Source organism: Chelonoidis abingdonii, chromosome 7 (assembly GCF_003597395.2).
Source record: "Chelonoidis abingdonii isolate Lonesome George chromosome 7, CheloAbing_2.0, whole genome shotgun sequence".
NCBI classification, from domain to species: Eukaryota; Metazoa; Chordata; order Testudines; family Testudinidae; genus Chelonoidis; species Chelonoidis abingdonii.
Window position 1 is genome coordinate 31,882,210 of NC_133775.1, and position 16,926 is coordinate 31,899,135.

At 40.6% G+C, this 16,926-nt stretch overlaps 1 protein-coding gene across 2 annotated transcripts in view; it reads right to left on the minus strand.

Moving 5' to 3' along the window:
- Positions 1–16,926, minus strand: part of LOC142047095 (uncharacterized) — a 190,678-nt gene that overhangs the window by 141,827 nt on the left and 31,925 nt on the right. For both annotated transcript variants that reach the window (XM_075067779.1, XM_075067778.1), the window contains exon 3: positions 13,679–13,726. In XM_075067779.1, coding sequence (XP_074923880.1) covers positions 13,679–13,726 — 48 coding nt within the window. The remainder of the gene's footprint in view (positions 1–13,678; positions 13,727–16,926) is intronic.

A 16,926-nucleotide genomic window follows, 5' to 3' on the forward strand; every position in this document is an offset into this window, starting at 1 on the left:
TTATTCATGCTAAAGAGTATCTTATGTCACACGTAGTCCCCTTGATGTCAATGGGAATACTTGCAGGTAAGGTACTATTGTCCAGATAGAACAGTATCACAATCTGGCCCATAATGAGGTTAACTGAGACCTGTCTTGTTAAAGGGCTCAAAAAGGAAGTCCTTTCCCCATCCTTTTTAAAATGTTTTGAATATAAGAATTCATCAGGATTTAGGGATTAGGTAACCACTGTCTACACAAAAAAAATCTGCAAAAATTTTCATTAGTTCTTTTATTAGTTGGCAGCGAACACGCTAGCTGTGAACTTTTATGAAGCTATAAATATAAAGGACCTTCTGATACTGGTATGATGATAATTCTAAATTTCCTCTTTGCAGCTGCAGTTGATCCCCTGTATTTGGTAAAATCTCTCTTTTTGTGACTTAACAGAGAAAGTTGGCTCAACTACCGTATTGCCTTTGAGTACTTTGCAGGGAAGTTCATGAATTAAACCCACATGGCAACACAACTCCCCTCCCCACCTTTCCCTTAAGGTGGCTATAAAATGTCAGTAGAAACCAAAGCTGTTTATTTTACTTAACGTTGGATTCTGTAAGTAAATGAGTTTCTAGTGGGGCTTAGTGCAAAGTACATCTTTGCAACCAGCTCCTTGACATTACTAAACTTTTATTAAAGTTGCCATAAATATTAAGTTAAAGCTTAGAAAGTGTAAATTTCATCCTGGAATGACAAGAAGAAGAATATGTAGGTAAACCAACTAACTAGCTAGTAAACAGATTCACTGGAAAACTTCAATGTTTGGAATTGATCATGAAAAAAATATTCTGATACTTTACAAAACCCTCTCATTTCCCACTGGACTTATCCTTTGGGCTTTAAATGTAAGAGGAAATTTTTGTCTACTTTTTACTGTATATTCCCAATTTCCTGTCATGTATTCTAAATTACTCTGCTAGATCTGTGCCACTCTAGTTTTGCCTAAACACTGTCTGTCAATACATTCCATTTTCATTGCTGGATAAATACAAAGAAGGCCTATTTTTTCCTCTGGGTGGGTGACTGGGAAATGAGGCACAATCTGAGATATTTAAGGAATCTTATTACCTTAGCATCTAAGACGCAAAAATTGTAGCAGAAAAACAACGTCCAGAATAAATGCTGTTTTCACAAGGAGTCCAGAAACTTTGCAACAGCAAACTTGTATGCTTGAGCCTGCACATACTATAACACTACCATATGGCTGACCTTCTGACTGGCACTATTAGTTTGGTTTAATTTTATTTTTTTAATATTAAAGAGATCATACCAAAAAAAGGGGAAGAAAGACTGCAGTTCTAAAGGGTAAGTTCTAAAGGTTATTTGTTTGCCTCTACCTTCCCAGAGAGAAGTCCAGTGCTGCCAGATGCTGAGTCCTCAACTCTCAATGAAATCAATGGGAAATGAAGTTGCTCAGCACCAGAGCAGGAGGTCCTCTGCTCTTCACAGGATCAGGGCCAGAGAGAACAAGAAATATGATCAGGCTGCCCAGATACCTGTGCCAGACCTCATTGTATGATCAGCTGCATTTGAATGTTACATCTGCCCCAGAATAAACAGTCACTCCAAACCAGCTAGCCCAATGAAAGCTATTGTGCAAAAATGTGAAGCAATAATTAGAAAACCAATCATTTATCTGTAAATGCAAGAAGCTGGATGCAATATCAAGATGCAGGGCACATTGATCTTGCTTGAAATTATGAAACAGGGTCAGGGTAAGCCTTGCAGAGTACACTAAAAGCTTGTTATCTGGCACTTTATCAACTGGAGAGCTATATAAACTGCCATTTCTGATCTTCATTGAAAATCTGGTTTATAGTCTGGCAGCTCCCTACCTGGCTCCATATGGCTCCCCACAAGCAGCGGCGTGTCTCTGCTGCTCCTAGGTGGAGGAACAGCCACGGGGGCTCCGTGTGCTACCCCAACTCTGCCCTGATCACTGGCTCTGCAGCTCCCATTGGCCGGAAACTGCAGCCAATGGGAGCTGCGGGGGCAATGCCTGTGAGTGGAAACAACACACAGAACCGCCTAGCCACACCTCCAACTAGGAGCAACAGAGACATGTCACTGCTTGCAGGGAACTGCCCAAGGTGAGTGCCACCCAGATCCAGCACCTCGAAACCCCTCTCGTGGCCCAACCCCTTGCCCCGAGCCCCCTCCCACACCCAAACTCCCTCCCAGAGCTCGTGCTCCACACCTCTTTCCAATCCTGAGTCTTCTCCCGCACCCAAACTCTTAGTTAATCAGGATATTTGACTAACTGGCACCCCCCCATTCTCCCAACATGCCGGATAACAAAACTTTTACTGTGCTCACCTACTAGACTGATCTAATGGTGAGCACAACCTGTCAGCTGGTCAGCTCTATCTTTGCAGCATTATTCTACAGTCTGCAGAGTGAAATATTTTGTGGCGCAAGGAGCAAGTGACTGGATGTTGTGACGAGGACTGACAGGCAATGAGAGGGGTTCTCTTATCAAGGGGTCCACAAAATAAAAAGTTGAAGAACCATTATTTCTGTCATTTTAATAAATCAAGAAATGCATAACACCACAATACAGGAGGCTTCCCAAAATTTCCTGGGAAATAATTCAGTTATAAGATGCCTAAAAGCATATTATTAGTGAACAGAGATTTACTAGATGGCCCCAACAGGTCTGCTTTAATTAAAAATAATGTTACACTTACAGAAACTAATCCAGGTGCACAGATGCCACCATTAGTCTTTTTTGTGGTATTAGCCCTACAAGATTCAAGAAGTGCAAATATATAACTTAGAAACCCAATTAGGGCATTAGAAGTAAACGCCATAAAAAAATCAGCTTTAACAATAAACTTAGCCATTTTAAATGTAATACCGCACTAGCAAGCAATACAACCTTGAATAATTCAGGAAACTGTTAACACAAGATGAGATGAGAGGAATCAGAAAGTGCAATTGCTATTTTCATTATTATTTTGGCATCTTATTGGCAGTCAGAATTGGACAAAAGTAGTAATGTGTAAGAGCAAAATGACTTCTTGGCTTGATTTCTTCATCCTTGCGTACTTCAGAGTTTTATTTACGGCTAAATTGAAGCTGGATGTCAAATCTGGGTCCCTCAGAACAAAATCTTAATAATTAACTGGCAAAACTGAACATGATCGTTTCTGACACACCTACACTGGTAATTATTGCTTTGAGGCCATTTACTAATGAAATTAATGTATTCACTGCCCTAACAAATTAGCATAACTCATACATAATGCCCCACATTTCAAGACCTTGCTAGAAAAACAACACTTAATACCGCAGAATGGAATGGCAAGGGCATTACATGGAGATAGTATTCACTGAATTCCATGTTAAAAACCGCAATGGCTAAGTGTTCATTATAATGCAAAATGTAAACAAAATGTGGGTATTAAAACTATTAATAGTGTAGTCAAGAGTGCACAATTGATTATTATCTGTGCACTTCAAATAAGCACATATTACAATAGCCGTAACCATGGAATCTAATTAACTGGCTACTTTTAGTGATACAAAGTATGAAAAGAAGGCTTTGTAGAAGCAGCTTCTTCTTCTCTGTCATATGGATAATTAATACAGTGTAGCTCAGTAGTTCTCAAACTTTTTTTTACTGATGACCCCTTTTACATAGCAAGCCTCTGGGTGCAACCCCCTCCTTATAAATTAAAATACGTTTTTTATATATAAAACACCATTATAAATGCTGGAGGCAAAGCAGGTTTGGGGTGGAGGCTGACAGCTTGCGACCCCCCATTAATAGCCTCGTGACCCCTTGAGGGGTCCCGAGCCTCTTTAAGAACCCCTGGTGTAGCTGCTGCTGTTTCTCCGATTTGCTAGCCAAATACATACAGTAGGGCAATACTTAGAGATGTCTACAGCAGTCAGAGGGTTAAGCAATGCTAAAGAAAATTCTTCACATTTTAAATGGCAAGATTCTTGCTTTGATTTGGAGGATGGGTATTGTGCCGTGTGCTTTCCAGTTTAAAAGCTTCTAAAGAGAAGATGGAGATGGAAAATGTGATAGGATGGCAGGAATCTAGGACTGAGTCATCAGCTGCCCTGAGCACACATTTGGCATAGATGAAGGGAAGCAAAGATGACTGTAACAAACCTTTCTGCCTCCCCAACCCTGGGTATGGCTGGGAGCTGAACCAGCCCCTTCTGCAAGTTAGAACAGTCACAGGGCTACTTTAACTTATGCCATCTTAGGGTCCATTACCAGCTCAGGAGCACTGGAGAGCTGTGCACTCTTGCCACATCCCCTCTTGCCCCCATGGCAGGCAGACACACAACAGAACACAGAAATTGCCATACTGGGTCAAACCAGGGCAGTATCAGCTGCTCCAGAGGAAGATGCAAAAACTCACAGTGGAAGATTATGGAATAAGCAATCTATAAGTGATGTTTTTTTGCAAATCTCATCAGTTAGTCCCAGACCCTCAAAAGTACATAAGCATTAATGTCCATTAATTTCAATGGAAGTTAAGAGACTAAATAATTTTGAGGACATAGGCTTTAGTGCCTGGCTCATGCCCAGAGACATGAGGGCTGATATCCCTAATTTATTTTCTTTTTTATCCTGTCCAGTCTATTTATAGAGTCTCTCGTTATCCATTCAAATGTCTTACTTTTTTTTGAATCCTGTGCTCTCCGCTTCCATGATGTCTTGTGGCCATGAGTTCTGTGTTGCATAAACAAGTATTGCATTTTATGCGTTTTAAATTTGTTGCCTGTCAGTTTCATTAAATGTCCCTTTCTAAATTATCTTCTCTATGCAATTCATCATTCTGCATATACCTTTCTCCACTTTGATCTACACAGTCTAAATCTTTCCAATCTCTCCTCATATGGAAGTGTTTCCATTACTCATTTTTGCTGCCCTTTTTTGGACTACTTTTATTTCTACAATATCTTTTCTTTTTTTTTAATTATAATGCTACTGAAACTGAAGACAGTGGGGCAGATTTTCCAGCCTGTTAAATCTACTTAACACCACTCAAATGGCACAATCAGACCTATAACTGGCTTAAACCAGCTGGTGGTAGATTCCTCCAGTGTTAGGGAATTGGTAAGTGGCATAGTTTTCATACAGTCTCTCCCCTGAAGACATGGAACTTAATTATATTGTGGCCACTATTGCTGACTGTATTTACTCTTGAACCAACGCCTGTGTGTAATTTAGGACTAAAATGAGAATACTTTCCTCTTGTGTGTTCTAGAATTAGTTGGTCCAAGAAATAATCATTTGAGTGTCAAGAAATTGCTTCTCTAAACCTTGCCCTGATGTGACATATGACCAATTTACATGAAGATAGCTGAAACCCATTACGGCTTTATTAGACTCAGGTATCCCCTTGATCTCCCTCACAACAGCACATTCAGGGCCTGATTCTCATTTACACCAATGCTCTTTTATACTCTGGCAATATATATGTGTAAGGCCAAAGCAGTGGAAGGGGACCGTAGTATAAATGAGAATCAGGCCCTCAATATCATTTTTTTGACCAGGAGACAGGTAGTATAATCTATCACTATATTTTTGTACACTTATGTCTTGGGATGCTGTTATTTATTTTGGTTTAAAAATAACTCCAGACCAATGGGCACTCATCCAAAGCTCTGTGCAAGCCTGACATGTATTTAAGACCACAATACTAAAGGAATGACAACGTAAGTTGTAGCCAAACTACAGAATGGCTCTCTCCACTCAGAAATGTTCTCCCATTAGATTCTATGAAATCTTTAGATGCAGCACTACTCCCTTATCCCTAAGACCTATTCTGCATAATTTATAGGCTGGTATTATGTACTCCATTGATCCATTCTGTCCCAGGTTATTACCATGTATTACAATATTCCATTCATTCCACCATGTTTCAGTTATGCACATTATATCAAGGTGCTCATCTTCCATTGCCAGGCATTCTAGTTCACTTATTTTTGCTTTTTAAGGTTCTCTCACTGTAGACAGAAATGTATATATTTTATTTTTACTGCATGCCTATGTTTAATTCCTTTCTCTGACATGGTTACTTTCCTGAAACATGCCTCTGGGACCTGTCCTCCTCCTAATCAGCTATAATTCCTGCCCTATCATTTACTACTGGATACAGAGTTACCTTTGTATTACTGACATACCTAGCAGATGTCTGCATACAACCTGAGACATTCCCAGCACCTGTCAGCTTTCCCCCTGGTTCTAAGTAATCTCCCAAAATGTGTGTCAGTTTTCTGTCTCATCTGGCTCCAGTTTGGTTAGGTGGAGCTTATTTCTTCTCTATAGGCTTTTTTCACCTTCTTATCTATACCTGGAGACCCTGAAGTTCTCTCCATCTAGCTTGCCCAGTACATGAAAAATGGAAACATTTAACAGAAAGCTACCATGAAAATCAGTTAATTTATTCAGCTAAATTTAGGTTCTAGAACTTTTCACATTCATCTCCCCATATCATTGGTACCAGCGTGTACTATGATCATTGCATCCTCTCCAGTGCTCACTACAAATCAGTCTATTTGACTCATGAGATCTGACACCTTCACACCTACTAGGCAAATCTCTCTCACACACACCCCCACACCACCTTTAAAAAGGAAACAAATATACTATGTCATTCTAAAATTACGATGTTATTTCCCATATTTGGAGCATACACTGCAGTGAGGCACACAATACTATGGTAAATGTTTTCTTTTTTTTAAATGATGTGTGTGTAAGTTGTTTCTTTAATTCTGCAGTGACTCCTGCTTTTTATTTTTATTTTGGTGGTGGAGGAAAGAGAGAGAAGGGCATGCCTCAAAGCCAGCCCAAACAATGGTAAAAGAGTTGTTACTGCTCCAGGAACCTCCAGCTGAGATAGACATAACACTAATTGCTCCTGGAAGAGTGGAAAAGTCAAGCAGCCTGAAAGTAGAGAAATCCAGAGGGATGAGACACAGCAGTGTAGAACTAGTGATGGCTAAACCAGATGCTTATCTTAAACTTATGAGAACAGAAAATCTTTTGAGGACCTCTGAACATAGTCTGTCCCTGTCATAGAGGGGAGGGCATTCCCCTTCCTATCCTGCAGCAGCAGAAACGCACTTCCACAGAGACTTAGCAGGTCTAGACTCGACCCAAACTTCTGTGGGAAGAAGTTCAGCCCCACTATTACTAACCCTGGAAATGGTGCTCTGACTTCTCTCTATTCTATCATGTTTCTTGATTAGGTGACACATGGAAGTGGAAGTCAGCATAACTGTATTAAGCTCAGTGGAGCTATGCTGATTTCAAGCAGCTGAGGATCTGGCACAGTGCATTTAGTAGTACTCGCAACATGGCCTGGACAGCAGCAGTCCTCTTAGAGGAGTTCGCTTTGGGAGAGCCAAAGCAGGCAGCAGTGTCCTCACATGCAACTAGAGGGGTTAGCTCCTCATAGCTGGAGGAACTCTGAGTGACCTTAAAGGCCGTACATACAACTCTTGTCTGCAAAACCCGTGAGAACTTTTCCTGCTATGATTCTAAACTTTACAAAGTTAGATTCTCACAGAGCTATATAACCCTGTGTGGTAGTTAATGAAGTGCTGGATGTTAGAAAAATAACTGCAATGTTATTTTGCCCCTGGTATGCTTTGCCTTATAAGGCTTAAACCTAGAGCTAATTCACTTGTGTTTTGGGATCTCTATCACACTGTAATAATAATATTTAGCACTCTATAGCACTTTTCACTTATAAAAAGTGCTTTACAAACATTATCTAATTATTAATCTTCACAACAGCTCTGTGACATAGGTATATTTAATGTTCTGTTTTAATAAACTACTAGCACTTTAGTAAATTGCAAAATACAAAAGCATTAAATTCACTGAAAAGAAACAAAGTTAGTGAACAAATTGCATTCCTCTGTTGCATTCTAGATGGGTAATATACAGAGCAAACTGTCATAGTTATTACCAACTCTGAGGCTTACAAAAAAACAATCTATGTAACTAATAGTTCAATTCAATATTTAAGAAAGGCCTGTTTCCTACAGATATTGAAATTCAGTTTTTAGTGACAATTTTTATTTTTTCTTCACATTACTATTATGATTTGTTCTTTGTATTACCATAACACCTGGGAGCCATAGTCATGAACGAGGGTCCCATTGTGCTATACAAGCACGGAACAACACTCCCTACCCCAAAGAGTTTACAATCCAAATATAAGACGAGACAACAGAGGGACAGATAGTCAGGAAAGCACAAGGAAACAATGAGTGTGTTCCATTCTATGCATCCAAAGAAGTGAGTTGTGGCCCACAAAAGCTTATGCTGAAATAAATGTGTTAGTCTCTAAGGTGCCACAAGTACTCCTGTTCTTTTAATGAGAGAACTGGTCACCATGGGAAGCAATAGTTATTGTCATTAAGTCGTATCTGTCTGTCTACACATACACACACTCAAAGCATTTTATGCAAGTGTGCATGCTGCACCACCCCCATCTGGATTAGATAGTCTGCTATTCCAAAACACTGTCTGATTCGCAGGCTTGTGCAAAAGGATGAGGCAGAAGGCTCTGTCTACCAGGGCCAGCTCCAGGCACCAGCCCAGCAAGCAGGTGCTTGGGGCAGCCACGGGAAAGGGACGGCATGTCCAGCTCTTCGGTGGCAATTCAGCGGCGGGTCCCTCACTCCCTCTCGGAGCTAAGGACCTGCCGCCAAATTGCTGCCGAAGACTGAAGTGACGGTGGTAGAGCTCCCACAGATCGCGATTGTGACTTTTTTTTTTGCTGCTTGAGGCAGCAAAAACCCTGGAGCCAGCCCTGCTGTCTACTTCCTGTCATCTCCGTTGTGATATGCACATGATGAGGCTTCTGCAGTTTCTAGCCACTGTGTGGAGAAGGTTCCTTTTTTACTTCAGCTCCCCACATTCACCAAGGCTAGGGCAGGACACAATCTGGTCTATAAAACTCCCCATACTACTGTATTACAGACCAAAAAACTACATTAAAATAACATTAAGGTTTCAAAGTCATCCACTTAAAAGTTAGGAAATGCCAGGATTAAGGTTAGATTCCTTAATTCGTATCCCTTGTATATATGCATTATAATACCATTTTTAATTACACAATCATGTACTATTTATTCCATAGCACTCCTGCCTCATTCAGAGCACAGGATGGACCATGGCATGGGTGATATATCAGGTTTCGGTAGTGAAGAAGACTGACATCTGTAGGACCACTGCTCTGTTTGTTGCAGAAATTGAAAGCTGTTGTAGTTAGTGGTAGGGGATTGAAAGAAGAAAGGTTAAAGCAGCTGAATAGTACTCTGAATAGAGAACTGGATTCTATCCCACCTCTGCAACAGAGTTCCTGTGATGCTTGGAGAGTCATTCATACTTTTCACAGGTGGTCATTACTTGTGTGTTCCTCGTTTTCTGGGTTCCTGACCTGAGATCTCCCAAACTGGGTGACTGGGCAACAAAATGGCAGATGAAATTCAATGCTAATAAGTGTAAAGTAATACACATTGGAAAACAGTCCCAACTACCCATAGAAAATGATAGGATCTAAATTAGCTGTTTCCAAGATCTTTTTCTTGAGTGACATCATAGCGGGCAGTTCTCTGAAAACATCTGCACAATGTGCAGTGGCAGTAAAAAAAGCTAACAGAATGTTAGAAACCATTAGGAAAGGGATAGATAATAAGAGAGAAAACATCATAATACCACTATACCAATCCATGGTACACCCACAACGAATACTGCATGCTGTTCTGGTCACCAGTCTTGGGGTGCAGCCCTCATCAACAGACTGGTGCCTCCTCCCGCTCAGGTTGGGGATTAGTTCGAGGCCAATGCCCACATCTGCAGTCTTCAGACCAGCACTCTGTCTCTGTTCCTGCGTATGGATCCTCTCTCAGCTCCCAGGACCGCAGCATCCTCTTCTTGACTCAGCCCTCTGGCTAGGTCATCATCTGTATTTTCCCCTTCTGTGGGGTGAGGAAGATATCTCTGTCCAACAGTCTAGCCATCTCCCCAGTAACAAGTGGATGGGACCCAGGCCTGCCTACTACTCCAGGCCCCAACCCAGGACCCTGTAAATAGAAGCCTCCTGCTCCTCTGTAACTTCAGTCAATGATGCTCTGTTTCTCTGGGCTACTTCCCCATGGCCCCAGCACCTTCTTTGCCCTTATCACAGGGCCCCAGCTGCTCAGCACCAGGAGCCAGCCACTGCTCTGTCCAAAGCGCTCACAGTTCTTTCAGCCCTCCAGGGATGCACTCCTTACTTCCTGGGCTTGCATCAGAAAGTGACCTAGTCTGCCCTGCAGTTCCCTTTTTTATGGGCCTGCTGGGTCTGATTGGCTATTCCTCACAGTCTCTCTTTTATTGGCTTCTTCCTGTGCAACATCCCCAGCCCTGTTAACTCTTTCTCTGCCAGAGTGGGATGGTTGGCCCATCCCATCACCCCATCTCAAAAAAAGATGTATTAGAATTGGTAAAAACACAGAGAAGGTCAACAAAAATAATTAGGGGTATGGAACAGCTTCCATACAAGGAGAGCTTAAGAAGACTAGAACTGTTCAGATTAGGGAGATGATAGAGCACTAAACAATCATGACTGGAGTGGAGAAAGTGAATGAGGAAGTGTTATTTGTCCCTTCACATAACACAAGAACCAACGGTCAGCCAATGAAATTAATAGGAAAAAGGTTTAAAACAAATGTAAGGAAGTTCTTCACAGAACACATAGTCAATCCAAGGAACTCATTGCCAGGGGATGCTGTGAAGGCCAAAGTACAACTGAGTTCAAAAAAGAAATGGATAAGCTCATGGAGTATAGGTCCATCAATGACTATTAGCCAAGATGGTCAGTGATGCAACCCATGTTCTGCTTGTCCCTAAAACTCTGATTGCCAGAATCTGGGACTGGATGACAGGGAATGGATCACTCAGTAATTGCCCTGTTCTATTCATTCCCTCTAAAGCACTGGCCACTGTTGGAAAACAGGATATTGGGCTAGATGGACCACTGGTCTGATCAGTATAGCCGTTCTTATGATCTTATTTCTTAGCCCAATTTTATTTATATAATATACAGATGAATAAACACAATGGCACCCGAGACAGATATGTCAGGTGAGGTAAACATTCTAAAAAAGAATGAACCCTTGGAGCCATGCCCTCCAAATACCATTACCAGTAACTGTCACAATGATTGTTTCACCCGATGTAACCAAGAAAGGTGCCTTTGATGGCTTCTGAATAGCAAAACACGTACTGCCAGTTAGTGTGAAGTAACAGGGGGATTTAATAAATTAGATGCACCAGAAAGCTGCATTTCACAGTAGTGATACTGAGGCCATTACTTATATTTTTTAAATGTGAGGGAAAATGCTATTGGATATTTTACCCCATTTTATCCAGTAGGTTGGCATTATGTAAGTGAAATGGATGCTCCGTGGCTGAAACATCAGTGTCAAAACACTGAGCTTTTCATAAGTATCTGGAGCTAAAATTGCAATAGTGAAAATCATCTACAAAAAGCTGATTTTATAAGAATAGAAGTGCACTGTAGAGGGGTATTATGTATATGATTTTTTTAAAATAAATCTGTTAAAATATGATATTATTCAAGCTTATAGAATACAACACAAGAAAACTTCAAGTCTGTACATCCATTTCAAGGGGGCTGTGACTTCAGAAACCACTTGAGCTTGTTTCCCCCCTATATGTAGCCTCATCAGAACTCCTTCATGTGTACGTCTCAGCCACCTCCTTTTTGACTGTGGGTTGCTTGGAACTTGCCCCCTAAAAGGTTCCTGGAACTTTACTGGGGAGTCACAGGCTTACCCTACTTTTGCATTGTATTTTCCTTGCTCCTACTTTTTGTTTTGAGCTATCAACGTCTTTTATTGCTCTGAACCAGTTCCTAAGTGCAGTCACCCTGACCCTGCATGCAAGACTTCTTTCTTCCTTCCCATTGGCTGTATTCACTCAGGACTACCATTTATAAAAAAGAGGGAGGGATGGAGAACAATAGCAATAAGCTCCTTTCCTTTGAGGTTGTAGATGCAGCACCTGGTTTCTGATTCCCAGTTCCATTATACAAGGGCTTATCTAAAAAACTGTTGGTTTATGGAGCCCTGATTCAAGTCTATAACCTGCTATGCAGAATTATGAGGGAATGAGAGGGAGATCTGAGAAATAACTGAGTGTTTATTAATGGAGATCCAGGTCCAAATTCATCAATTATAGCTGACTGGTCCATAACAGAGGGTTCCGGGGGGGGGGTGTGTGTGCAAAACTCCACTCTATTTAGGTACCTATGTGGTTCTCATCATAATATCTGATACAGAAGAAGCAGAGTAGATGGCAGGCAGGTAGGCTGAAGGACTGCAACACTAGTCCATTGGGGTTGGCATCATAACGTGCCCCAAAACTAAACCCGTATGTTGTGAGGGAGAGATCGAGGCAACTGCAGGATTCAGCGCCGCACACCCTGGTGTAAATCACTGGGGAAGGCGGAGGTGAAATACCTTCTGCTCTTCCCCTGAAATAAATGCTCCCTTGGCACAATAACCATCACTGGTGCAGGAAGATATAGTTTTCACCTTCTTGCGCTAGCTGGAGCACATTTATTCCCAAGTGTCCAGCTACTGTGAAGCTTAAAAAGATAATGGATTTGTCATGCTATTGCTAAAATGGAAACAACTCTAGAAGGATGAAAATGATGGGCAATTTACCTCTACTTTTGCCACAACTCACTATACCATTTACGCATTCAAAGTGGCTTCATTGTTTTCAACTTAGATACAGACATTCTGATGCATCCCTATCCTGGATGCAGTGCAATATTCCTTATGCCATACATAATAGTGCCTTGTTTGATCCTGAGTGGAATCAGGGACAGAGGACTCTCAGACATCTGGCTGCCAAATACACAGGGCTGCATGTGGCTGAACTGAAAAGAAGCAAAGTCACTTTAGAGCAACACCTGGGAGAGTGAGGAATTGGCTGGGGGTGGGAATGATGTGCATGAGGGCAAAAGATAATGGTAGCTATGATTTATGTAACACACATGAAAGGGTTAATAATTGCAAGTGGCTAGTAACAGTGTCACATCCCAAAGATATGATTGATCCAACTGATTTCAATGGAAGCCCTCAGAGAATTGGGCTGGACATCAACATTCAATGACAGTTTATTCCAGTGATACAAATGCACCTATATCACTTTGTGGAATTCTACCACTGTTGTTTGTCTATGATATAAGGAGGCAGACTGGAGTGGATAGCAGCAGCATGCACATCCACAAAAGGTAGGGGGTCTCATACAAGAACTGTAGCAAAGGAAAGAGATTAGATTGTAGTATATCGTGTGTGTTGGGATAACAGTTAAAGACCTGCAGACTTGTCCTTTGGCAGAGAGAGGATGGAGGGAGAGTGGTCACAACGTTAATTACATTTTTAATATGGATGCATGGACTGGAAATATTCAAGAACCACTGGGTATAGCACACATATACCATATATTTAGACATGCAGTTCAATACACACATAGGCAAATACTTAGACTACAATCCCTTTCACCCATGGGTTATAAATTGTTAATTTCCTCCATTAATTCAGTACTTTTTGAAAACATGGAAAGAACAGTTGAGTGACTTACCTCAGCTGTACATACTTTGCATCTTGCTCTATCTTGATTATCAGAACCCTAAGAGAAAAACAGTCATTTAGTAAGAAAACTGATTAAAATTATATTGACCAGGAAAATAAATATAAAACATATTAGCATCATCTCCCTGGCAGAATTGAAGAGCAACAGGGCCAAATCTATTATGAAAAGTGAATGCTTTGTTACTCCAGAATCTGGTTCACATTTGATAATTGGCACCTTTCTTTCATTTATTGTTTTTACTTTATGCAAACACTCTTAAATACTCCTCAAATCAATAAGGCACAAAAAGATAACCCTGAAACTCACTATGGACAATCAGCTTAAACTGGGCTCAAGATCGTGGAGCCTCTCTGAGCCTTTAGAAATAATCAAGGTTTATGGTGTTTAACCATCATTCTCAGGAAAAATATATATATTATGCAGCTTTGGTGAGATAAAGCCCTTAAAAAAACATCATGTATTTTTGTAGTACTCAATAGGACTTTGGAGGGAAAAAATGATTATCCTTCACAAACAATGGCTTGAGAAACCCCCATCATGAACCCAAGATGTACACATAGAACAAAGCCCAGACATATCAGCCCACTCAAGTATAAAAAACCTGCTTACAGTTTGATCAGCAATGGAGCAGGGTAACATGTTGGAAAATACTGTTCAAGGTCACTGTCTCTTCACTAAAACTGAAAAACTGGGCACAAAAAGGCAACGCACTGTACGTCATCTGGTCAGGAGTATTACTACTAAAAGTTCTCCATGGTGAGCAAAAAGTGGTGCTGAAGTAAAAGTCGGTTGTGTATGTCTATGTCTCTTTTAGATTCTGACCCTTCCGTGACCTACCTGAGTGCATCACTGTAGTTCTAGACCAATAGAGATATTTCCTTCTGGCCATGAGCTAGACAGGGAGTCATGTCCTCTGTGAATGTTATACTCAAAAAATGTTCCTGTGGTCAGTGAACCCTGGATCTGTGGTGTGTATGTCTCTCTGTTGGCACAACAGTTGCCATACCAGTGTCACAACTTGGGGTTCATGCTCCATGTAAGTCTACTTCTCATTTTAAAAAATAATCAGTCTTAGTTTCCAGTCCTTGCAGGTGATGAGCACCCTCAGGGGTGATGAGCACCCTCAATTCCCACTGACTTCACCGGGAGATGTGAGAGCTCAGCAACCCTCAGGCAGTGCTACGATCCTGGCAAGGCTGAGCCCATTCATCTAACTACAAAAGAAAGTTTGAATTTCCTCTCTCCATGAAGGACTGAAACAATTTCAAATTTAAATCTGGATAGTTTACGTACAATCTTGCTCTTTCCGTTTGTGAATCTGACGACAGATGACCCAAAATACCAGAAATCAAAAGAAAGAAATTAATGTCTATGCTAGAGAGAAAGAGAGCCTTCCTGCAGTTTAAAATAGTCTCATCATAGTGGTATCCTTCCTACGGTGCCATTTTACTGGTGATTTTCTTGCTTCATCACCATTCTCATGCCATTTGATAGATTCTTGTTAACTTCAGTCCATTTGTAGTATTTATATTGGAGATGTTCATCTCTTTGAATATTAGTGTGGCCACCCTTAAAACCTTGCAAATTTTGTCTCATTGCATGTAATCACTGTTCAATAATAGAACATTCATGACTGATTTCTGAAGTGGAGCCCCAAAAGAAGGCTTAGGAGTGATGAGTGATCTAACAAAGGGGAAGACCACCTCACATTCCCCCTTAGATCACTGAAATGACTAACTGCTGGTGGATCTGAGAAAGGATTCCATTAAATATTCCTGTTACTCAGGAAGCTTCTCCTTGTACACCAGTAACAAACAAACAGAAGGTCTTTGAAAGAGCGGCACACTGGAGACCCTGGCAGTTCTCAGAAGGAGGCTGGTTTGCCTGTGTCTCACAGGGCTGAAGTCTGAGTTCCAGCCTGTCTCTCACTAAGGAGTGGAGACCAAAGAGCAACATGAAACCTTTGGAGATAATCTAGTGTGCGTTCAAGTGGACTTTCTGTTGGTTTCTACAAGCAGCTTCTGAGGCATTTAAGCAGGGGACTCTTTAGCTAAAAAGACCACAAAAGGAGAGACATAAACAGCAGGCTGTGAAATACTGAAGATGAGGGTTTTAAGGCATGTTTTTCCTAAATAAAATGCTAAGATGGACAGAAACGAACTGAAACCACTTAAGATTTATGAAGTCTCTCTCTCTCTCCCTATTAAATTTTTCTAATATTTGACTTTCTTGTTCAGTTATCTCACAGGCCAGTATTCCAATATCTATTGTACAAAACTTTCAGTGTTTTTAAAAAATTGGTTGATTTTTAAAGTTGTGGCTATTGCAACAAACACTACACTAAATTCCTGGGGAACCATGTCAGGCTGCAAAATCTCCAATGCGTCCCACTACTTCATCTCCCTGGAGTCATACATAACCTTACTAGTTGGAACTGCAGGTAACCACTGTCATGGGGAATATTTTCCTCCTACATTTTAGAATAGTATAATTTATAACATGATATTAAAACCAACATAAATTAGTAATTCAATCCCTATATTCCAATTTAATGAATTAGAGGCTTCATTGCATTATTGTTTTGTGCCACTGGACCAATCATTTGGTTTACAAACAGAATGTGTTTCTTTATTAATCAATAAATGCATATTAAATAAAGGTATCTTATGTAAAACTATGCTGATATCTCACAGGGGCCCAAATGCAATTATTTAAAATATTATTTTCTTAGTTTACTCTCAACAAAATTAAATAAGAATATGAAATTTGTGTCTTCATTTTAAACTCCTTTTAAGAGGACAGGGATGCAGTTATTGCCTGGTGGCAACTGAGAAGCACTTACCAAGATAATTATTTTAGGATCACAGTTCTGGACTTTATAAAATGTGGTTAAGGATAATTTTAGACATCCACTGAGTAACTCATAGTCAAAAACAGGCATGACAAACAAATGGCACAATTATTGTATTTGGGTACTTGCAACGCTCTTTCTGATAAGAAAGAAAAAGTGAATGCAGGCTACTTGGGGCTGAATCAGCCCATAGTATTTATTTATTTAACAGTTGTAAAAAAATAACTCATAACAAGAAAAATTCCACCACAAATAATTTCCAATCTCCGAAGAAGAAAAAAAAGCCAGCCCCCAAGCCCACACACACTTCAGGAGTGTTCCCTAAGCACATGCAATTTTGATGCGATGCCCGAAACCCCAGTCTCTTACTCAGGGAACTACTTTT